The sequence below is a fragment of the Ursus maritimus genome, unplaced genomic scaffold (assembly GCF_017311325.1).
Source record: "Ursus maritimus isolate PB19 unplaced genomic scaffold, ASM1731132v1 scaffold_2, whole genome shotgun sequence".
NCBI lineage: Eukaryota > Metazoa > Chordata > Mammalia > Carnivora > Ursidae > Ursus > Ursus maritimus.
The window spans coordinates 1,967,825-1,989,368 of NW_024424452.1; the positions used below are offsets into that span (position 1 = coordinate 1,967,825).

General features: G+C 64.7%; 1 protein-coding gene and 1 long non-coding RNA gene across 4 annotated transcripts in view; one reads left to right on the top strand and one right to left on the bottom strand.

Annotated features, from left to right (window-relative positions):
- LOC121103720 overlaps nucleotides 1–8,840 on the top strand; it is a 24,874-nt gene extending 16,034 nt beyond the window's left edge. The window contains exon 3 of the long non-coding RNA XR_005835917.1: nucleotides 8,681–8,840. This is a non-coding gene — a long non-coding RNA (uncharacterized LOC121103720). The remainder of the gene's footprint in view (nucleotides 1–8,680) is intronic.
- On the bottom strand, nucleotides 1,097–6,255 carry GRIFIN (galectin-related inter-fiber protein). 3 transcript variants are annotated; one of them, XM_040634693.1, is made up of 8 exons: nucleotides 6,074–6,255; nucleotides 5,407–5,512; nucleotides 5,050–5,173; nucleotides 4,430–4,542; nucleotides 2,175–2,254; nucleotides 1,916–2,075; nucleotides 1,479–1,645; nucleotides 1,097–1,259 (listed from the first exon to the last, which is right to left on the bottom strand). In XM_040634693.1, the coding sequence occupies exons 3-8, from the start codon at nucleotides 5,129–5,131 to the stop codon at nucleotides 1,244–1,246; spliced, it is 618 nt and encodes a 205-aa protein (XP_040490627.1). In that variant the 5' UTR covers nucleotides 5,132–5,173; nucleotides 5,407–5,512; nucleotides 6,074–6,255; the 3' UTR covers nucleotides 1,097–1,243. The 3 variants fall into 3 exon arrangements, with proteins under 3 accessions (XP_040490627.1, XP_040490626.1, XP_040490625.1); XM_040634692.1 differs by having other exon boundaries at nucleotides 5,407–5,515; XM_040634691.1 differs by lacking the exons at nucleotides 5,050–5,173; nucleotides 5,407–5,512; nucleotides 6,074–6,255 and having other exon boundaries at nucleotides 4,430–4,683.
- Nucleotides 8,841–21,544: the final 12,704 nt, after the last annotated feature.

The following is a 21,544-nucleotide window of genomic DNA, read 5'->3' on the forward strand; positions in this document are numbered from 1 at the left end:
GAAGTGCACGGAGACAGGAAGGAAGGCGCACTGCTGGAGTCTGGGGCCACCATTGTCTCACCTGGGGGTGGGGGTGCTGAGATGGCCCCTCGGCTCAGGAGGGCAGCGGGCCCCACCCTGCGGCTGACTTCTGCAGCCTAGCCTCAGTTTCCCTGTCTGTAAAACCTCAGAAGCCAGATGCGTGTTGTATCTGGAATTGCACAGCAGGTGACACTCGCCAGCTGGCCATCCGATGCTTTGCCCGAATCCGCTCCCGAGCTGAGGGCTCCACTCGTCCCCAGAAGCTCAGGAACTGGCCCAGGGTCACACCTCCGGGCAGCAGGACTGGAACTCAGACCCAGGCCGCAGGCTCCAGAGTCCAGGGCCTTACCTGCTCAGCCCTCCTCTCTGCTACACTCACCTGCCCCTTTTCCTTAAGACACTCACTCGTTCAGGCTAAATCCTCGGTGACCCTCATCCTGAGCTGTGACATCACCACTTTCATCAAGACAGACAAACAGGACGATAGGTAGATAGAAGGACAGACAGATGACTGGTGGATAGAGCAGCTGAAGGTTGGAGCCAGCACTGGGAGGCTGCCAGCTGCGCTCACTGTCCCCAGACGAGATTTCCAGGGCTCCCTCCCTTCCTCTACACCCACCCTGCCCCCGCTACTCACACACACACAGACACATGCACACGAGCACACGCGCACACGCACGGCAGGGCTGGGAGCACGTCTCACTTCCAGGTGGGATGAGGAGAAACAGGAAAGACTTCTTCCTTCCACCCAACAGGAAGCAGGGCGAGGAGGCTTCGGGACCTCCCAGCGGACAGTCCTGGACTGGGCAGGATGCTCCCCCAAGGGCTGAGCCAGAGGGGCTGTGCCCAGGGGTCTGGCAAGGGCAGCTGGCTAGGAGCCGCCCAACACCCGATGTCGATGTCGTCTGACACCACTCCCCTCCCAGGGAACGAGGGGAAGAAGCGAGGGGTCAGACCATCCCCAGGGCACACAGGTGTCGGGGAAGACCGCACCCCCATCTCTGGTGGGGGTGTCTAGGGCTACATCCATCACCCCACCTCACCCCATCCGGTCCCCCCATAGCAGCCGAGCCCCTGCAGCCTGCTCAAACTTTATTGAAGGTAGAGCTAGAATGGGAGGGGCCAGAACCACAGACCACTCCCCTCTGCTCCCCCAGCGTGGGTTCCACTGGACAAGGGATGGTTGATGGCCGAGGCTCCTTCCGGGGACTTCAGGCACAGCTCAGTGGCCCCCATCCCTGCAGGCATCCAAGACAGCTGCCTCAGCCCCGGCCCCGGCCCAGACCCTAGCCCAGCCTCGGGGGTGGGACGTGGACAGTCGGCCCTGCTCCCTCGGGTTTGCAGAGGACGAAGCAGGGCCCCCATCCCGGGCTGCTGGGGCCTGATGGTCCCGGGGATAAGGATGCATGGCCAGGTCCCCGGTGCAGCAGGGGCGGGGGGGGGGGCAGGTACGTTACCACCAGCTCAGGTCCCTCCTGGCCAGCTCCACCTGGGCCAGGCGGTGGTCGCTCAGCACCTGCACCCGGGTGATGGCCGCCAGCGGCCTGTGGCGGTGTGCGAACTGTAGCACTTTGTGCTCCTGGGCGTGGACGTGGAAGTGCTCCGCATCCGAGCTGACCTCCATCTGGGGACAGGAGCCCGGGCCCCTCACCACATGGAATCCCCCCGTCATGCAGGCCCGCCCCAGATGGGAGCTCCGAGCCCCAGCCGGACGGACGTCCCCTTCCCCTCTCTGAGGGGTGCCCCCACCCGCACCCAGAGTGAGACTCCGTCCACAGGGCGCCGGGACACAGCGTCCTTCCCACAAAGCCACAGGATAGCCCCAGTACCCTCATAGGTACCCCAAGCCTGGCCCCCCGGCCCCCCGCGGCATCCCCTCCGCTGCCCCCATCACCTCGAAGGGCTCCCCCAGCACCAGCGGGAAGACGCTGGACACCTCCTCCTGGCCCCAGCGGCCCCCCTGGAAGGTGTTGCCCACCACGGTGGTGCTGGAGAACCGGGGCTTGACGTGGAAGGCAATGTCCCCCGCCTCGGACAGGAAGTTGATCTCAAACCTGCGGGGCGTCATGGGGGGGTTGTGGGACAGCAAATGACTGGAGAGTCACCCCACCCAAGGCTGAGAGGGAGCCCCTGGGGAGGGTGGTGACCCTTACTTGTCCTCTCCAGAATCAGAGTGTCCCTGGACCAGCAGGCTCCAGCCAGGGGCCAGGCCCCCTGCACAGAAGGCTTCGAACTGCATGCAAAAGGGGGGCAGAGTGTACCCCACTTGTCCAGGGGGCCCCAGTCAGTCTCACCCCCAGTGCAGGCTCTTCCCCAGGACCCTGGCCCTCTGAGCGGCGTTCCCTTCATGGCAGGGTGGTAGACGTCCTCCACCCCATGCCCTCTCAGCCTGCAGGCCTGGGGGATTTGGGGAGCCCCCGCCTGGGCCTGCTCCCTTCTCACCCACCTGCAGCGCCATCTCGCCAGCTTCTGCAGGTGCGGAGCACGAGCTGGGGCATATAGGCGGGTGGGCAGGCTGGGCTGGGCGGGGCGCGGGAGCCCCACCCCTGGGACAGCCGATGGGCTGCTTTGCCCCTCCCTACCCACCGCTTCTCCCCCCATTATCAGCAAGTGTGCCATTCAAGCACCAGAGACAGAGTGGCTGGCCCTGGCCTCCTCCCCACCCCCACTCCACTTTTTAGGGTCCTAGGAAAGCACTTCTGCCTCCCACCCCCAGCAGCTTCTTCCGGGCTCCCAGGAACCCAGACCTTCATCATTGCTCAAGTTGGGGGTGGTGGGGGACGGCAGGCCTACCAACACTGCCTGGGCCTTCTGGGGGCCAGCCCTGTGTCCCCCCCAGCCCAGCCCAGCCTCCCGGGCTGCCCTGCTCCAGCCGGCTCAGCTGGCCCCATGGGGCACTGTGCTGGGATTAGGCTGGGGCTGTGGTCAGCGCATTCCTGGCTCTGGCTGATGGAATGGGGGAGGGCCTTTCCCACACCCCAAGGTCCCTCCTGGCCTGGCGCCTCAGCCCCTCTCAGCTGAGCTGGGGAGGAGGCAGCCTGGGGCCCCCACGGAGTGTGTAGGGGAGAGGGGCAGGATCTCTACAGGCTCTCGGGGCAGCTGTGGGGCCGCCTGGCTGGACTGTCCAAGGAGCTGGCCCAAAGGGGAGCCAGGCTGGGCCTGTGGAGCACTGGGGCTGCTGCGTGCGGTGAGTGTGCGGGCGAGCGTGCGATGGGAGTGTGGGTGTGTGGTGAGCGCGGGGTCTTGTGGCTGCGCACGCAGCTATCTGTGGACACGTGAGCCCATGCGTGTGAGAGCTGTCGTGTGCAAGTGTCGTGTGTGTGGCTCGGCCCCTGCTGTTTCCCTGCCCAGTGCATCTTGGGGATGGGCGCTCATCCACACGCCCAGGCCCCAGGGGTAACCCAGCTGCCTGTAACCCCATCATTCTTGCTTGGCCTCCCCCATGTGGAGGCCAGTCTTGGCGAGGGGGGTGAAGCTAAGGCCAGGGAAGGATGCGGAGATGGCCTGATGGCCCATTGGTGGTGTGGGGCACTGTGGTCCCCATGTGCACGGGCAGGGCTGGTGGGGCCTGCAGGGGGCAGCGCTGAGCAGCGGACATGCTGCCTGAGGAGCCTTCTTGCGGTGGTGTCCTGGCTCCCACCTGGCCTACCTTGCAGAGCCATGTCCCAACCCAGCCCGGCCATCCTGGGGTTCACAGGCTGCAGACCCCTCACACCTGCCTCCCCACAAGGACCATGGAGAAGGGAGGCCCTGCCACAGTTGGCCAGCAGGAGGTGAAGCCTAGCTGTGCCTCCCCACCTCCCTGTCCTGGGTCCTGTCCCCTGTCCCTGGGGTCCTGGGACTGGCAGTCAGGCTCCAGAGAAGGCCTGAGCTAGTAGCCTCTGGGCCTCAGTCTTCCCAGCTGTGCACTGCTCTCAGCAGTCCTGCTCTGCCGTGCTGACCTCTGCCCCCTGTGCCTCTCCCCTCGGTGGGGGAGGTGGCCCAGGCAGCCACAGCCCTGGCTGGACACAGGAAGCTGGGCCATTGTCACCTTACTTTGGGGTCAGCAGGGACACTAGTAGAGGGACCTTGGGAGTCAGCTGCCTAGAGCCCTAGCCAGGCATCAGGGGGCTTTCGAGTGGGGCTTATCCCCCAGATTCCCTGCACAGAAAGCCCGAGTACTCTACCTGCACGAGGGCCCTGGTCTGGGGTGAGGAGGCCTGAGGGACCCCTGATTCGGGCAGGCCCATCCGTCCCTGCATCTCAGCCTCCCCATCTGGGCAGTGGGAGTTTGCAGGTAGCCAAGAGGACCTCAAGAGGGCAGGGGTGTGAGCCTGGTTGGTCCGTGGCCGGCCTGGAGACCCCCAAACGGCCCACCTGGGTGAAGCAGGCTCTGGGCCTCCACGTGCATGCACGGCGGCCCTTGTACCTGGTGTGAGCGGACCCCTGGCCAGGCTTGCAGGTCTTGTCCGGCCTGGGCTTTGGAACTGCTTCCATGATGGGCGGGGGCCAGAAGCAGCTGAGGCTTTCCCTGGCAGTGACCTGAAAGGCCCGAATGGGGCCGGGGAATGGAGAGAGGGTCAGCGAGGCCCCCTGTGGCTGGCCCAGGCCTGCAGGCACCCCCCAATGTCATGGAGTCCAGGTGGGATCCCAGCCAGGCCCCAGGCAGGGGTCGGGGCAGCCGTGGGCAGTAGCCACCGCCCCACACCCCCGCACCCTGCCGAATTGCTGGCCGGGCAGGGTTGGGCCCTGGGAGCAGACGTGCCCATCCAGGAGCCGCCCCGCCCCCTCCCGGATATGTGGTTTTGCCCTGGGCTGTTGACTTCCACTGGCTGAGACGAGGCAGCAGGATCTCCACCCAGCTAGGCTGAGGATCCTTCACGGGGACTCAGCCCCTCATCCGGCGGGATGGGGGTGGTCAGGGTTGGCTTCCTGGAGGAGGTGGCACCTCAAGCAGGTCTTGAAGACTGAGCAGGACTTAGAAGGGTGCTGGAGGGTGAGGTAACAGGCCCAGCAGCGGGGGGTGGACTCGGGAAGAATCTGACGCACCTTCGGGACAGTTTTCGGGGATCCACGACGTCATCTTTTGGGAGGGCAGCCCACCTTCCATGTGCGTCCTGGAGCCAGGCATCAGTGCCCTGGCTGGCTCAGACTGGAGGAAGCCCCCAGAGCCCTGAGGAGGGTGGCCGTGTGAGAACATGGGTGCCCAGGCCAGTGCTATTCTCAGCCCCCCATCCACTTGTGTCCCCCCCCACCCAGGGCAAGCACCAGCCTGGCCCAGCCGTGGGTGATTTCGGGTCATTGGGGTTCTCAAGCCAGCCCTCCCACGACCCCCTTGCCATCCCCGGCCCACATCTGGAACTGCTTGCTGATGGCAAGATCAGCACAGAAAGTCTCAGCCCCCACCTGGCAAGGGGCAGCGCTGGAACCAGGACACACGGCCTCGGGTCGGCTCTCCCCCTGGCTGGGTGCTTGGCAGCCTTTGGCACGTAGCAGCTGGCTCTTTTCCTCCCTGCTGGGGTTGTGACGTGAGTGTGCATTCTGGGTCAGCAGTGGGATTGAGCCCAGCATGCAGAGGGCAGTCAGGAGGCATCATGCCGCCATTGCCCAGATGGGGAAACTGAGGCCCAGGAGCCCCGGGGAGGCCCCTCATAGAGCCTGCTAAAGGCTGGGAGGGGCTGATCCGGGGCTGACCAGGACCCCAAGGCTCCGGGGCGAGGACAGCAGACTCCCCCACTCCCTGGTGCCCCCTCGCCTGTCCCTCTGGAATCCTCTACCAGCTATGCCCAGACACCACCTGCCCCAAGTCCCACCTGCTCACAGCTTAGCTCCATCTCTCATAAAGCCCTCCTGGCTCTCTCCCTCCTCTGAATCACTCAGGGCAGGGGTCACTGTACCCCGGGCCATTCAGAGTCCTTGCTGTGTGCCAGGAGCTGCCTAGTACCCTCCGGGGTCGGTAGGGAGGAGGCAGGTCTGAGCCCGACCCCTGGGGCCCCTTCTCTCGCTTGGTGTGGACGGAGGTCCCCAGGCCCAGGGCAGGGAGACGTGGGGGCGGTCGGGGAGCTCAGCTCACGGTGGCTACGGTGGCGATTACTTCTACGGTGTGCTCAGTGCGGTGCCTGCCACGCGTGCCCCTCGTTGGTGGAGGGAAGCAACCTGCTGCTCATTCACGTGCTCAGCAAACGCTTGTTGTGCACCTACAATGTGGTCCTGAGAGGTTCACCGACAGACAGGCATACACGGTCTGTGCCCTTGCAGAGCTCCCAGTGTCTGAAGGTGGGGGGCAGGCGTTAAATGACAAACCCAGACTTACGTTATCCAATTATCAGGTTCAGAAGGGAAATCGGGGGGGGGTGACAGTTGTGTCCGGGGGGGCCTGGCCTGATATCAGCGGGTTAGGGAGACTTCCTACAAGAGGTGACTTTGAGCTTAGCCCAGAAGAGGAAGGGCTCACCAGGAGGAAGGGTGGGGGGAAGAGTGTGGCCAGCAAAGGAAACAGCATGTGCAAAGACCCTGGGGAGGGCAGAGCTGTGGGAGTGAAGGGCTGGGATGGGGCTGGGGAAGGCACGTCGCCACCCCACCTTTGCTGCCTGGCTGGGGTCCAGCCCTTCCAGCATCCCCTGCCAGGCGCCACCTTCCCCTCCCCTAATTTGGCCCGGCATTGTTCCTGGCCAAGCCGCCCACCCAGTGGCTGGCCATTGTCCATGTGTCTCCTGCTTCCCGCCCTTGAGTCTCTTATCACCCAGAGAATCTGCTCGCTTGGGGGCATTTGGGGGCTGATAAGGCTTTCATGGAGCCAACCCCAGGCCTGGGCTGCCAGTTCTGACCCCACCCCTCTTGCTGGCATGGGCTGGCCAGCAGCAGCTGAAGGACACTCAGCTGGCCTGGCCTCCCTTCTGCAGGGACCTGCAGGGCTGCCCCTCCTGCTCCACACCTTTCCCTCCACGCCCTACAAATCAAAGCAGACCCACCTGCTTTTGACAGGCCCCTTTCTGGGCCTCAGTGTCCCCATCTGGGGTTGTGGGATCGTGGGTCCCCAGATGCTCGGCCAGGGGACAGAAGCAAGGCTGCCCTTGAACCAAAGAGGGGACATGAATGTGGGGCTCTGGGCAGTCCGGGCCACTGGAGAGGCCACCCTGCGCAGGCTGGAGTTTCTCCCTCCCTAACGGGCCTGAGCCTGGGCTGGCAAATCAGAGGCTCTCCTGGAGGGACGGCAGGACCCATGTCTACCAAGAGCCCCTGATCAGGCCAGGCTTAACCCTTGAGTTCTCACAACCCCTGGGAGGGGAGCGCTATCCCCCATTCTGCTTTACGTCCCATTTTGTAGATGTGACAACTGAGGCTCTAAGGGAAGGCGTATGCACCCAGGTCCCTGCGGCCGGTGGCGAGTGGGGGAGTGCTCCTGCTTAACTGTAGCCCTGCAGGGGTGGGGCCAGGACTCAGGGGCAGGACAGAGCCTTCCGCAATGAGGCTCTTACGCTCTTCTTGCAGTCTTTAAAGTGCGTGCACAGCTGTTCACGGCCCTCCTGGGCGAGCGTCTCCATTCCCATTTCACTGACGGGGAGACTGAGACCACTGCGCATGTGTCCTGGTGGGTCGTTGTGCCAACAACCCTCCAGGGGTCACCAGGGAGCCCAGTCCCAAGGATGTGCCTGAGAGGCCATAGAAGCCCTTGGTGGGCGGCTCAGGAGGCCCCAGGAGAGGGACCAGGCTCCCCAGTGGCCTTTGCTAGGGGAGGTCGGGGCCTGGCTGGCACGGGGGGACCTTCTTGGGTGACACCAGCAGTGAGCAAACCAGGATGGGAGCCATCTCCGAGGGAGCTCAACTAGCCCGGATGGCCTCCCAAAGGGCTGTCTGGGTCTCGAGGCCCTGGGCCAGGCACAGGAGCCCGTGGGAGGCCCTGTGCAGGGCAGAGGCTGGGGGCCAGCTGTGCAGGGTGGGGCGGGGCTGGGGGTGGACATCTGGTCTGGGGGGGGGGTGCCGCGATGATTTCTCCAGATGGGCCCTGGGCTCCGCGGCCTCCAGGGATACGACGTTTATAAACACACAGCCGTAGCAGCCGGGATTCGAGGAAGGGAGAGCCGGGAATCCGATTAGATCAGAAAGCGGCTGGGTGGGGATCCTGGGGCTGGGCTGCAGGTGGCCTGAAGACAGGGTGCTGCAGCCTTGGGGACCCCAGGGCCTCCCCCCGGCCTCAAGCCAGAGCCCGGGACACCAGGTGTGGGTTCAAGCCCCCAGTGTGTAGAGAGTGCTGCTGTGTGACCTGGAGGCACAGCCCCTCCCGGGTGGGGGTGAGTCACACGGGGAGGGGCGCAGACCGCACAGACAGACGTGTGTTGCAGTGGAAGAGATCGGTAATCAATTGCTCTACGACAGGTGCATGGAACATTCTAGATGGTGAGTGGGCTAGGAAGAAAGTCAAATAGGACAGCAGCATAGAGCTGGGCAGTCTGGTCTGGTAGGTACTGACCACACGTACCCACCGAGCCACTGAAATGGGTTTTACAAGAACCCGTGCAAAAAAAAACAAAAAACAAAAAACAAACAAACAAAAAAACTCGTTAATTTCTATATTGATCACGTGTTAAATGAAGTTATTTTTGGATATAGTTGGTTAAATAAAATATATTATTAAAATCAATTCCACCTGTTTTTAAAAACTTTTTTTTTTTTTAAGTAGGCTCCACACCCCGGCCTGGAGCCCCACCCGGGGCTTGAACTCACCACCCTGAGATCAAGACCTGAGTTGAGACCAAGAGTTGGACGCTTCACCGACTGACCCAAGCAGGTGCCCCTTATACACTTTTTTTAACATGGCTACTAGAAAATGTCAAATCACATCTGTGGCTTGCATTCCACTTCTATGGAACAGTGCAGAACGGAGAGGGGAAGAGGGGAAGGGTGAGGGCACTGGGGCCAGAGCTAGGAGGGCGCTCTCAGGGGAGGTGAGCACTGCCCTGACACCTCATGTTGAGAAAGACCCAGCCCAGGAGATGCGGGAGGAATGAGCCAGGGGGAAGAAACAGTAGGTGAAAAGGTCCTGAGGTGGGAGCAGCCAGCAGGCCGGCGTGGCTGGAGTGTGGGGCGAGGTCGTGGAGGTGAGTGGAGGCCACATCTGGGAGACCTACAGGCTGGGGCCACGTGAAGAGCCTCCAGTCTCCCCCCACCCAAGGGCAGGGCTGTCTGGTGGGGAATGAGCTAGTCTGGGTCTGCCCCCACTCTAGAACCCTCTCGGGTGGGCTCAGGCCCAGCTCAGCCAGGGAGACCCCCCATCCCTGCCCCCCTCCTTCCCCCAGACACCAGGAGACCGGTGCCGTGCGCTGTGTCCTCACAGCCCAGTCCGGGCCCACCGCCACATGCCCCCTCCCGCTCAAGCTGACCCCCGTTGGCTTCCAGCGCTCCCGCCAAGACTCTCGGGAAAGGCCCAGGGGAGCCGCCAGCTCCCAAAATAACCTCACGGCAGTTCCAGGACATCTGCAAAGGGGCGGAGTGCCGGAACCCAGGGCTGCAAGCACCACTGAGCCCCCATGGGCTGGGGGCTGGGAATGAGGACGGGGCGAGGGGGAGGGACACAGAGAGAGGCGCATGGAGAAGTCGGGTCAGGGAAGAGGCAGAGGCGGGGGGCGGGGGTGGCAGTGAGCCCTGTCAGCACCCCCAGGCCAGCGGGCCTCCAGAGGACAGAGGGGCTGCACCCCGGAGTTGGTGTGGGGGGTGGCTCAGCAGAAGGCGGGGCCGGGTGGAGAAGCAGGGCCAGGCACTGGCCCCACGTGACCGGTCTGGGCCCCACAGGGCTTATCTCCTCGGTGCCCCCCATTTTCCCAGGTGGGACACGGGGACAGAGAGGCCCGGCGCGTGTCCGAGGACGCCGGCATATGAGTGGCAGGCGAGGACACGGCTGGCCAGGCGCCTTTCCCTCAGTGGCCTTCACACGCTCGGTCACCACCCTCCCAGCTGGCCAGCAGGCTGACAGAATGTTCTCCCCCGGTGCTGGGTCCCCAGAGGGCTGGGACTGCCCTCTGACCAGTGTGGCTAGCAGTGGCAGGGCCTGTGGAATTTCCCCAGCCCAAGGAGCGCCGTGCTGGGCTGGCACCAGCACAGGCGGGTTCGGGAGGGGAAACTGAGGCAGAGAGGGGCTGCCTGGGGAGCCTGGCCTTCCCCGACACAGGGCCCAGCCTGGGATTCTGGGACAAGAAACTAAGGGGTGGTCTTTTGAGACAAAAGGGTCTTTCCTACGAGTCCCCCAGCCAGGTGCCCGTGACCCACCCATGCATTCAACAGTCACCTTCTGAACGCCGTCCGTGTGCTGGGGGCTGGGAGGCCACGGTGGACGCAGGGAACAGGTCAGGGGGAAGACTGAGGCCATGTGGGCAGAGGGGAGATGGGCAGCCCCGGACTGGTCCTGAGTCTGCAGGGTCTGGGGAGCCCCCAGCCCACAACCCATCCCAGAGAAGAGAGGCGCTTCCTACTGAAGACCCGGCGGCTGCTCAGTGGCCCCCGGCCACTGCCCCCTGCCCCCCCTCAGGCGATGGTGGAAACTTCGCATCATGTTTCTCAGGATAGGAAAGACAAGCAAAGAGAAACCACTTGCATGTTAGCTCCTGTGGTTAGGAAGGGCCTTCCACGGAACTTCAGAGCGAGGGCCAAGGTCAAGAAGGGAGTGCCCGCAAGGTGCCCCAGGAAGCAGTGGAAGACGGGAAGGCAGGCTGGGCTCACAGCGGCCATGAACCTGGCTGGAGGATGCCCAGCCACGGGGAACAGGGAGCCGTCCTGGGGGAAGGCCAGGGTGGCTGGACAGAGCCCGGGGTGCCTCCGGGGGCAGGAGAGGGCCTGATGGAGAGGGAAGCCGGGGTGCGTGGCCAGGGAGCAGGCAGAGGGTTTCCAGGGGAGCTGATCTCCCCAGTGAAAGGGTGCAGGAAGGCCCTCAAAAGCCGCGCCCCCAACCCCAGCTCAGCAGTGGGGGGCCTGGCGCAGGCAGAGGGCAGAGAGTGGGCAGGAGGAAGTGGAGACCCTCCTCCCACCATGCCCTTGGCCTCCCCACCCCAGACAGGCTCAGGGCCGGCTTACCAGCTCAGTCCGGCCACCCAGGCCACGCGGGTCACCCCCACCCCCGCTCCCCCTCTGAGCTCTGACTGCTGCTGCCACTTCCCCGGGCTGGGACGGACACGAGATTCTTTCAAAAACATTTCCTTTGCAAAATAATCCTTCGAAATATGTTTTTGGAAACGGACTCCTGATCTGAACAGGAAGAAGTTAATTACAGTCCCTCCCCAGAGGGGTGCGGGGGAGGAAGCCTGGTGGTCAGAAACATGAGTGAGGGCCAGGACGGACGCCCCCTACCCCCACCCCATGCCTGGCCTCAGCTCCCCTGACCGCAGGACCCGCCCCGCCGCCGACCCCCACCCCCCTTGTTGGCCCTCCAAAGGCCCAAGCTCCCCAGCCCACAGATGGGGAGACAGAGACCCAGGGTGGGCCAGGGACTTGGCCAAGGTCACAGGTTGGAGGCAGAGCAGGACAGATCCCCTCCCCTGCGTGGTGTCCACATGGCTGTATGGGTGAGTGTGTGTGCGTGCAGGTGTGCGTGTGGAGGTGAGCGAGCCGCGTGCTCCATGGAGGTGGCTGAGGCAGGCACGTGGGGTCTGTGGCATTGGCCTGGCCAGCCGAGGCACGGTGCGGGGCTCTGACTTCTTCACCTGCCAGGCCACCTTCCCAGGTGCAGAGACACTGGTCGGATTAGGATCCCGGGAGGAAGAAGATGGGGGCTCCCTTCATGCACCCGCCCTCAGCACACCCAACCACCCTCCACAGAAGGGCCACCTGGGTCCCTGTCGGCCTTGACTGGGTGACCGACTGATAGACGGCCTCTGGATGTCTCTGGATGCCTCTGTCCCTCTCAGTCAGGCTCTGCTGCTCAGTTCTGGGCCGTGTGGTTATCTTTGAAGCTGGGGTGTCCGAGCTGCCATCCGGCGGGGGGCCTTCCCCTGCAGCCTACAGCACCGGGTCCATGTGAGTGTCTGAGGCATAAGCCCCGTCCGCAGACCCTCCGTCCCTGTGCGCGTCGGTGTGGTCTGCCGTCGCCACTGTAGGACAGCACGGCGAGCGCGGTGTCCTCAGACAACACAGGCGTCCCGTCTCACGGTCCGGGGCACAGGTGGGGCCGACGGGCTGCAGTCACGGCATCCGCAGGGCTGTGCTCCTCCTGGCGGCTCTGCCTTCTCCCGCTTCTCGAAGCCGCCTGCGTCCTCGGCTCAGGGCCGGCCCCAGGTTCAGAGGCCGCAAGAGCACCCCCCCAGCGACAGCGGCCGTCTTCCCCTTCGGAAGACCCCCGTGATTGCACTGGGGGGCACCCACGGGACCCCGGGTAATCCCTCCCTCTCTAGCTTCACCGAACCCCACCTTCAACACCCCTTTGGCCACGGAAGGACATCGTCACAGGTCCCAGGGAGGAGGACCCACATCTTCCGGGAGGCTCTGTTCTGCCTCCACATCGTCCTTCCGTGTGTCTATCCGTCTGCTCATGCATTTGCCGACCTTCGACCCTCCTGTCCATTATTTGCCCACCTGTCCACTCAGCCGGCCAGCCAGCCGTCGTCTTTCCATCCATCACTCAACTCCCCTCTTCACTTTCCATCCCCTGCCCATCTGTTGGCGCAGCACCCTTCCAGCCGTCCGTCCGTCCATCTGTGCACGTGGGGCAGGATGCTAAGGGAGGAGGATCAGAGAGTCACGGTGGGTGTGGGGGGCACAGGCAGGGCCCGCTCTGCCCGGCTCAGTCTTCCTCTTCCTCACGGCTCCTTCCTGAGACATGCAGCTGTCACCACCCCCCGCGGACGAGCGACTTCCTCTGTCCAGAGCAGAGCTCTCGAGTCCAGAGGGGCGCAGCCCACCCTCCTGGTCCCTGGCCCTGGCCCCATGGAGCCGGGGTGTTTGCTCTGTGGGCTCAGACCCGGCGTCAGCCCCAGGGGCTTCGGAGGGAGCCAGTGCCCCGCTGGACAGACGGCTGCAGGGACACAGGGACGGGTGGGTCCCAGTGACCCGCATGTGCTCCCTCTCTGCCCCTCCTGAGCCCAGCGCGGGGGCGAGCCCTGGGTCCCGGGAGAGGCTGTGGGAAAGGCCCCGGCAGACCCCTCGCTGGCTTCAGGGCGTCTCGTGGGGGAGTGTTGGTCACCCAGGGCTTGGGGAGAGGGCCCTGGACCAAGCCCAGGATGATTCGATGAGGAAAAAATGCCCCCAAGAGGAGGATCTCGCCTCGCTGCCAAGACAACCACGCTTGTCACAGCATCGTCCCCCTTATCTCCCCAGTGGGACGAGCAAGGGGACTCCAGGCTCCCCGGCCCCTCACGGGGACCCCAAACCAGAGGCTGGGACCCTCGACACACGCACGCACCCTCTCTCACTGTCTCTGTGTCTCACTGTCTCTGTATCTCACTGTCTCTATGTCTCACTGTCTCTGTGTCTCACTGTCTCCATGTCTCAGTGTCTCCGTGTCTCACTGTCTCTGTGTCTCACCGTCTCTGTGTCTCACCATCTCTGACTCTCGCTGTCTCTGTCTCTCACTGCCTCGCTGTCTCTGTGTCTCACTGTGTCTTACTGTCTCTTTCACTGTCTCTGTCTCTAGCTGTCTCTGTGTCTTACTGTCTCTGTGTCTTACTGTCTCCGTGTCTCACTGTCTCCATGTCCCGCTGTCTCTGTATCTAGCTGTCTCTGTATCCAGCTGTCTCTGTATCTTCATCTCTGGCTCCCTCCACTCCCTCTCTGACCACATCTTCCCTCTTGGAGCCTCACAGACACAGAACCCCTGCCGTGTAGTGTGACAGCCCAGGATTCTGCCCTCGTGCCCCGCACCCTGGCCTTAGGGACCTCTTCCCCAGGAGGGCATCCTTGAGGCCAGTAGGAGTGACCTCAGGGCAGGCAGTGACCCCCATGGGTGCCCCCCCAGGACCTGCATTCCTCCTTCTGCCTGCCTAGGTGTGAGGGGTGGCCAGTCCAGTCCGGGGTTCTGGAACAGGATGCAGTGTGGTCAGGGCCTATGGCTCAGCAGCACTCAGGAAGAAGTGCTGAGCACGTGGGTGCGTGGGTGTGGGTGTGTGTGTCTGTGGACAGGAGGGTCTGTGTGTGTCTATGGACAGGTGGTGTGTGTGTCTGTGGACAGGTGTGATGTGTGTCTGTGGACAGGTGCAGGTGGGTGTATCTGTATACAGGTGGGGTGTGTGTGTGGACAGGTGTGATGTGTGTGTCTGTGGACAAGTGGTATGTGTATCTGTGGACAGGTGGGGTGTGTGGGTGCATGGCTGAGTGTGTGGACACGTGCATACGGGTGGCGGGGTATGAGGATCTGGCTGAGACAGATGCTTTGTGTCCCCAGGTCCCAGCAGGGCAGCCGTGGTCACCTGGGCCCGAGCCTGCCCCACGGCCGCTGGCCAGCTCAGAGCCCCCGCAAGCCTCCCCCCGTGGCCTCCAGCGGCGCAGGCCGGAGAGGCTGCCGCAGGCCCCTGGCGCGTGGCCTCTGAGAGGCAGGCAGGAACGGGTGTGCCTGCCTCGTGGGCCAGGCTGCTGGAGGGGCAGGAAGGGAGGCGGGCTGTGCCGGCGGGCATCCCAGAGGTCACGGGGAGCTGGGGCGGGCAGGGCGGGCAGCAGGGCTGCCTCTGGCGTCTCTCAGGGTCATGGTAGTGCCAGCGTCCCCGCCCCTCCTCCCCGCAGCCTCTCCCTCACCCGTGCTCCCCTGCGTCTGGGATCCAGCCGGGTCTACACGGGTCACATCGCTGAGGGCTCCGGCTCCAGCGGAGCCCCCACCAGCATCTCCAGTGGGGGAAGGAGTTGGGCCGCGGGAAAGACCCCTGACCCCAAGCTCCATGTGTGTGCCTGACTCCGGGGCTCCGAGGACAAGGATCTCCCGTTTCCGTCCCCACCCGCTCCTCCAGCGGCTCTCGGCCCCAAAGGCCAGCTCCAAGCAGATGCTGATAAGCCTGAGGGCTCCGGCCCTCCCCAGGTCCCTGTCCTTAGAGCAGGGCCCCAGATCCCTCACCCACCATCTCCTGAGACCCCGGTGTGGGGGGACAGAGGGGCAGCTGTTTAATGAGGAAGGGAAGTAACCCGCCATCCTGTGCCCAGGCCAGCCCCCAGGGCCCCTGCCCCAGGTGGCCTGCCCCATCAGTGGGCCCCTCATGGTCCTCCTGATGCTGCCGTGACCCCCACGCTCCCCTGCACCTATGACGCTGGTGAGGCCATGGGCTCGTGGATGGGGTTGGGTGGGTCTCCTCCCACATTTGGGGCATTTTCCACGTGCGGACCATGGAGGGACCTGGGGTCCAGAAAAGGAGAGAGGCTGGTGGGAGGGTTGCAGGCCCCCACTGTCCCCAGGCTGCTCCTTCTAGGCCCCCTGCCCGTCACGCACACACGCACACACGCTCGCACACACACAGGCCTCACGCTGTAAATGCTGGTGCTGGGCTGGTAGGGGCACGTCAGGAGGAAGCTCCGGGGCAGTGATGGGCCCTCACAAGCTTCTTCCTCCCCCCAGAGAGCAGCCCTGCTCAGCGCCCAGCACCCAGCTGCCCTGCCCATGGCCGGCAATGGGGGCCCACCCGGACCCTGGCCTTTCCATGTGGGCAGCGGGTTGGGTCCTGAATCTCAGAGGCTGGCCCCCACATCCGCGGTCTGGTTCGTGCTCAGATGCCCCCACCCCAGCCCCGGTTCTCCTTGCAGAGGGGGGCACCAGGGCCCAGAGAGCCACGCCAGCTTCTGGGGGTCGTGGCTGGCAGGCGGGACAAGGGCGCAGGCCAGGCTCTGCCCAGGGTGGGGGCTGTGTCCTGTCTGTCTGTCCATTGTTCCCAGCCAGCGCAGAGGGGAAGGGCTGGGGAAGGGGGGACGTGGGAGCAGGGGCGGGTCAGGGAGGACCAGACCTGTTAACAAGCTTCCTCCCAGCCCCCACCCCTCTTACCTCCCCGGCGGAAAATTCAATTAGTTTCGAGCAACTGCTTTGCTGAAGAGCCGGAGAAAGGGCGATGAGGGAAGGGGGTCTGCGTGGCGGCTGGGGTGTGCGCCGGGGAGACGCAGGAGGGGGACTCGGGAAGCCAGGGCCTGCTTTACGTCTGCGTGTTTCTGCCGAGTCCCTTCCCCATGTGCCTCCATCGTGTGACTTTGTATGTGACTGTGTATCCTTGGGTCCTTGTGTGCCCGCGGCTGTTCCCCGCACAAATTGGCCCTCACAGCCCCCCCCCCCGCCCCCACGTGTGCACCGGCATCAGCCCTGACTGCAAGCCCCCGTCCTGGGTCAACGCCAGGCTCTGGGTTGTCACAAATGGATGCCTGGTTGTGGGCAGCGGGGTGCACACAGAGGGGGAAGACCGCCCCCCACAAACTGTAGGAAGACACCGTCCCCTCTCGGGTGTGGTGGGGCCCCTCAGCTCCCGGGCTGGGTGCCGGCTTCTAATCTAGTTGTTGTATACTCTAGCCTTCTGGCCACAGGGCCTTTGCACATACCGTCCCCCCATGCCTGCCAGCTTCCCCTTGAAGAACCTTGCCCCAGCGTGGCTCAGTCCTTGCTTTCACTCTCCTGTCATCCCTGGGCTTCACAGCAAGCAGCCAAAAGCCTCCCGCTGCGAGGAAGTGGGGGTAGTCCTTCCTGGACCGCTCTCTGTCCTTGTGCCTGGAGTGGCGCTCAGTAGATGCTGGCTGATTAAGTGAAGTGCCAGGTGCACACAGAAGTTTAGAAACACCCTTCTCTGCCTAGCAAACTCCTATGCACCCCTCTATGGCCTGGCTCCCAGCACCCCTCCTCTGGGATGTGCAGAGTGCTCTAAGGGTCAGTGAGAACAAGGCACTGCAGCTTGGCCCCCGGCAGGGCTGTCTGTGCCTGCCTCTGGGACCCGCTCTCCCCTGTCCCTGGCCCATGGTCGGCCATCCTGCCCCCGGTTACCCTGAACCAGCGAGGGCATGGACCCCCTCCTTCCTGCTGTGATCCCACTCAGGACGCACACAGGACGTGTGGGAGAGGGTCTGGTCTGTCTGCCTCTTCGGGGAAGGCCTCCGTGCCACCCAGGGTGCAGGGTGGGGGCCGGGGTGCCCATCTGATGCAGTCCTCTGTCCTGGCACCTCTGTCGCCGCTGCCCAGCTGGCCTTCTCCCTTGGCCCCTCTCCCGCTGTGCTCCCCAATTCCAGGGTCTCTCTGAGGTTGTGAGGAGGGGCGGGGGGAGCTCCTGAGCCAGCACGCAGTGGGTGCCCAGGACACGGACGGGGTGGAGGCGTGCTCGCAGGGACACCGGGTCGGGGGGGAGCGCCTCTGCCTTCCTGAGGGACCCCTCCCAGCAGGTACAGGGCCTTCGAGGGAAGGAAGGAGGTTTGGGCAGGCCAGATGCGGGGAGGGGCCGTGTGCAGTGGAATGTGGGCCGGCCCCTCCTCTTTCCCCGTGGAGGGACAGAGGCAGATGGCAGCTGGGGGGTTGAGGACAAGGGGGAGGCCCAGCCAGCCCAGCCTGAGGCTCTGAAGGGCGCCTGTGGCCCCTCCTCAGTAGCTCTGGGGGCACATCCTTCTCAAGTTCCCGGCCCCCCAGCCCACACCAGCTGTGTGCAGCTGGGGCCTCGCCCTGAGGAAACCCAACACTGGTAGGGGGGCAGGGGTGGGGGCCGGGGCGCCAGCCTGCTCCCAGACCCCTGTGCATGGACTCCCCCCCAACCACTTGTGACCTGTAGAGGGTGACGTGTGCGAGCACCCGAGCCGGAGGCCTGGGGGTTGACAGCACCCCAGAGAAGGCTGGAGGATGCAGTGTGCAGGGGTGGGTGCCCAGGAGGGTCCCCACAGCCCCTGGGCCCATTTTCCCTGGATCGTCCCCACCCTGGCCAGGTTCTGGCAGCTCCTTTCTCCCGTGGGAGCCTCCCCACCTCCCAGAGGGGACAAGGCTGAGCCCAGGACTCTGCCTGTGTCCTGGATGAGGGACTGAGGTCTGGAGGCACAGCCGCGTGCCCGATGCCACGCGGAGCAGGCTTTGCCCCCTGGAGGCCGGCCGCAGCCCCTGCCCGCGGCTCTCCACAGCCCCCAGTGCCCACGTCTCCACTGCCCCACTTTGCAGATGGGGACGCCGACACTCTACCCAGGCTGCCAGCTGCCCCCAGCTCCCCGGCTCCTGCCCGGAGCCCGGAGGGTGGAGACATGCAGAGAGGGGGCTTCCAGATGGCTGTAATCTCCCGTCAGCAGGGCTTAGACACCTGCCAAGCCTCTTCCCACCTCCCCCCCCCCCGCCTGCCCACGCATTTCTGCACATCTCGGCTTGCAAGGGGCTTCTCAGCCAGAGGCTGGACCTCCTGCTCTGGGGTGGGGGGCGCTGTCTCCGCACCCCATTCCTGGCCAGAGTTCCCCACTCCCAAGCACAGACAGGTCCCCAAGACCAGGCCCGTTGCTGCCCCCGCGTCCTGCCGAGGCCTAGCTCGGCAGATCACTCTGGCGCATTTTCTGGGCCTTTGTGAGGCCTGGAGATGCCCTGGTGTTGGGAGCAGCCAGCGTGGTGTAGCGGGATGGGGGCCGGGGAGATGGAGGCCAGAGCACTGTGGAAGGAGCCAGCAAGCAGGGTGCCCCAGGGAGAGGGCCAGGGAGACCTGAGGGCAAGGCTCCTCATGGCCCTGCCCCTGCCTAAGGCAGTCGCATGGCCAGGGACAGGTCATCTCGGGTTTGGAGTCGAAGCCTGAGGCGGAGACAGCATGAGGGCTCGGCCTGGCAGTGGGGGTGGTCTCCCCCCCCCCGGGGCCCCACAGCCCCCCTGTCCAGTGGGTGTTTGGCTGGGTAACTCTCAGCCCCCCTCAAGCCTGGGTGTCCCCACCAGGACCACGAACGCATGAGCCACAAGGACGGAGGCTCCGCTCCACCGGCCCGGCCTGCGCCCAGCAGTGCGGGAATGCAGGGGAGGAAGGTGGGGGCCCAGCACCTGCCCACTGCCCGCCCTGCCAGCCCAGTGGGCCCCCTCCGCCTCCGCTGCTTCTTTTCAGGGTCCGACAGGCCCTTTCAGGGCTGACGGATGGCAGGTCTGGATTTCCATGTCAATGGGCCGGGCGCTGCCTGGTAAGCTGGTTAACAAGCCCCCAGCCCCACTGGGAAGGCTGTGCCGGTGTTAACACAGGCCCCTTTCTCCAGGGCTCCGTGGCCTCGCAGTTGCCATGGTGCCCTGCGTGGCCTTTTGGGCCACGGCTAATCCTTTCTCTGGGGCTTTCATCCTGGCCGTCCCACCCCCAGGCTGGTCGCCGGTAACTCGGCCTTGCCCAACAAGGCTGGTTTCTCTGCTGGGGTCAGAGGAGGCCATAAATCCAGCCCCCGGCCCCGGCCCTTTGGCCCTGGCATTGTCCCCAAGTCTGCAGCCCTCCCCTTCTGGGAACTCCAGTGGCGGGAAGGGACCTTTGCCAAGTGGTCAGCTCCTGTCCTATGGAGTGGATGGGGGGTCCTGTCCTCTACTTGTCTGTCCACCCTCGAGCCCGGGGTCCTCATCTCCGTTCTTTCTCCTGTTCCCTCAACTTTGGCCACGACCTCCGTGTTGTTCCAGGAATGTGCCTATTCCTGCCACAGTGCCTTTGCTCCAGCTGTTTGTGCTCTCGTCTGGAACATTCTTCCCCAGACATCGCCCCAGCTGACCCCCTTCATATCTCCACTAGACTGTCACCTTCCGCATGAGGCCACGGGCCCTACGCCTCCCATGCCTGCCTGGCTCTGTTTTCCCCTTAGCCTGGTGCCTCCCAGCGTGCCCCAAGGACCCCATGTGCCGCCCTCCTTCCGTCCAGACTGCCGGCTCCACCAGGGGCGCTGCTGGCCTGTGGCAAGCGGTGGGCACTCTGCATGAAAGACTGGGCAGCTCTCAGCTCAGAGAAGGGGCATCTGAGCCCCAAGGACACGCAGCATGGAGAAGCAGAAGAGGTCCCAAGTCTGGGCTGGTCTGACTTTACCCTTGAGGTTTTCACTGAACCCAGCATCTCAACACAGAGAACACCTTTCCTCTGTCCTCAGAGGCCAGACTCCCGGAGTCCCGATTCCAGGACTCCATCAGCCCGGCCTCTAGTCCCCGGCGTGGTCCCCACGGTGCGTGCGTCCAGCAATGGGGAGCTCACACCGGCGGTGCCCGCGAGGAAGTGGCCAGCTGCGGCTCCAGCTCCAGCGGACGCTGCCTGGGGCTCCTGGTCCGGGGGTGAGCAGACCTGGCCTGTCCCTCTCCCCGTGCTGCACAGAGGCTGAGGCTGGCACACTCTTTGGAACCTTGCAGCAATTGCTTGAGGCAGGGAGGCCAGCCACGGGCTCCACTTTACAACTGTGAAAACTGTCTTAAGAGGACTGGCTGGAGCCTCACTTCTGGCCCCGAAACCTCCCCCAGGTCACCAGGCAAAGCAGCAACGGCCAGGCCCCACTGCCTCTGGTGGAGGGACCCGCCGCTGCCGTGACTGCCTTCTGAGCCTCAGGGCACCCGGTGGGGTGGATGCAGAGGCCACTCGTGTGGGCCCGAGGCCCAGGCTGGGGCCACCCACTCCCACCGCCAGGGCCACGGGGGCTCCCCAGATTCCTGCCCTGGGTGGGCCTGGCCCCGGGCAGCCCCGACAGTGGGAGCCATCTGGAGAAGGCCTGAGCCATGCCGGGGGTGGGGGGACATTGGGGCAAGGATGGGGGTGAGTGAGGCCAAAGCTTGGAGGGCATGGAGGTGCACTGTAGGGCACAGCGGGAGAGGCCAGCTGGGGGGGACCGGGGGGGACCTGCCAGCCTCCAGACAGGGACAGGACAGGCTGTGCTGGCCAGGAGGGCAGCCCCCGCCTCACAGGGCAGCAAGGGGCCCCTCAATGTGGGGAGGAACTGCCGGGGTTCCTGAGAGAAGGAAGGAAAGAGGAGGTGGGGAGGACCGGCGGGAAGCTTCTGTCCACCACGCGCGTGGGCGAGAGCGAGATTCCAGAATTCTCCAGGGAGGCCGGGGGGGCTCCATTGGCTGCACTGTCCGGGACTGTGGCTGTCTCCCCCTCCCAGGGGCCCTCAGCGGACACGGCGTGAGGGTCTGGCCCCTCTTGCCATCCAGGAGCCATCACAGCCCAGAGAGGACAGGAAACCTGCCTGACGCCCTCCAGCGAGAACCCGTGCCCTGCAGAATGAATGAGAGAGTGCAGGAATGAATGGTGGTCCCGCTGGAGCACCATGGACTCTGCGTCCTCCGCGCAGGACAGCCCTGGCGGAGGGCAAGGTGCAGGCACGGGCAGAGTTTCCCACTGCCCCGGCGGCTACATTGGGGGGCACGCACCGGCTGCGGTGGCCTCCCCCTCCCCAGTCCAGGCTTGGGGTGGAGGTGGCAGAGACAGCCGTCCCACCTGTCCCCACCCTGCTGGGCTGATCATGGAGATTGGCACAGGCCCCTCGGGGGGCACGCGGGTCTGCCGCTGTGTGGGCGCCCAGGCCCGGAGCAGTGCCGGTTGGCGCGAGTTGGGGCAGGCCCGCCCACCTGGGAGCAGGCTCAGCTCCGTGCCTGCAGGGGCTGGGGGCCCCCCGCCCGCCACTCTGCCTTCCTGTCTTCCTAACCCCCGGCCTCAGTTCCCTGCCC

Excerpts from the sequence above, each read along its gene's own strand:
- GRIFIN (XM_040634691.1), bottom strand. The coding sequence starts at position 4,633 with ATGACATTGGGGGGTGCCTGCAGGCCTGGGCCAGCCACAGGGGGCCTC. Across the intron at positions 2,255-4,429 it reads CAGGGGTCCGCTCACACCAG|TTCGAAGCCTTCTGTGCAGG; the intron begins GTACAAGGGCCG and ends TTTTGCATGCAG. Across the intron at positions 1,646-1,915 it reads TGCTGGGGGAGCCCTTCGAG|ATGGAGGTCAGCTCGGATGC; the intron begins GTGATGGGGGCA and ends TCCTGTCCCCAG.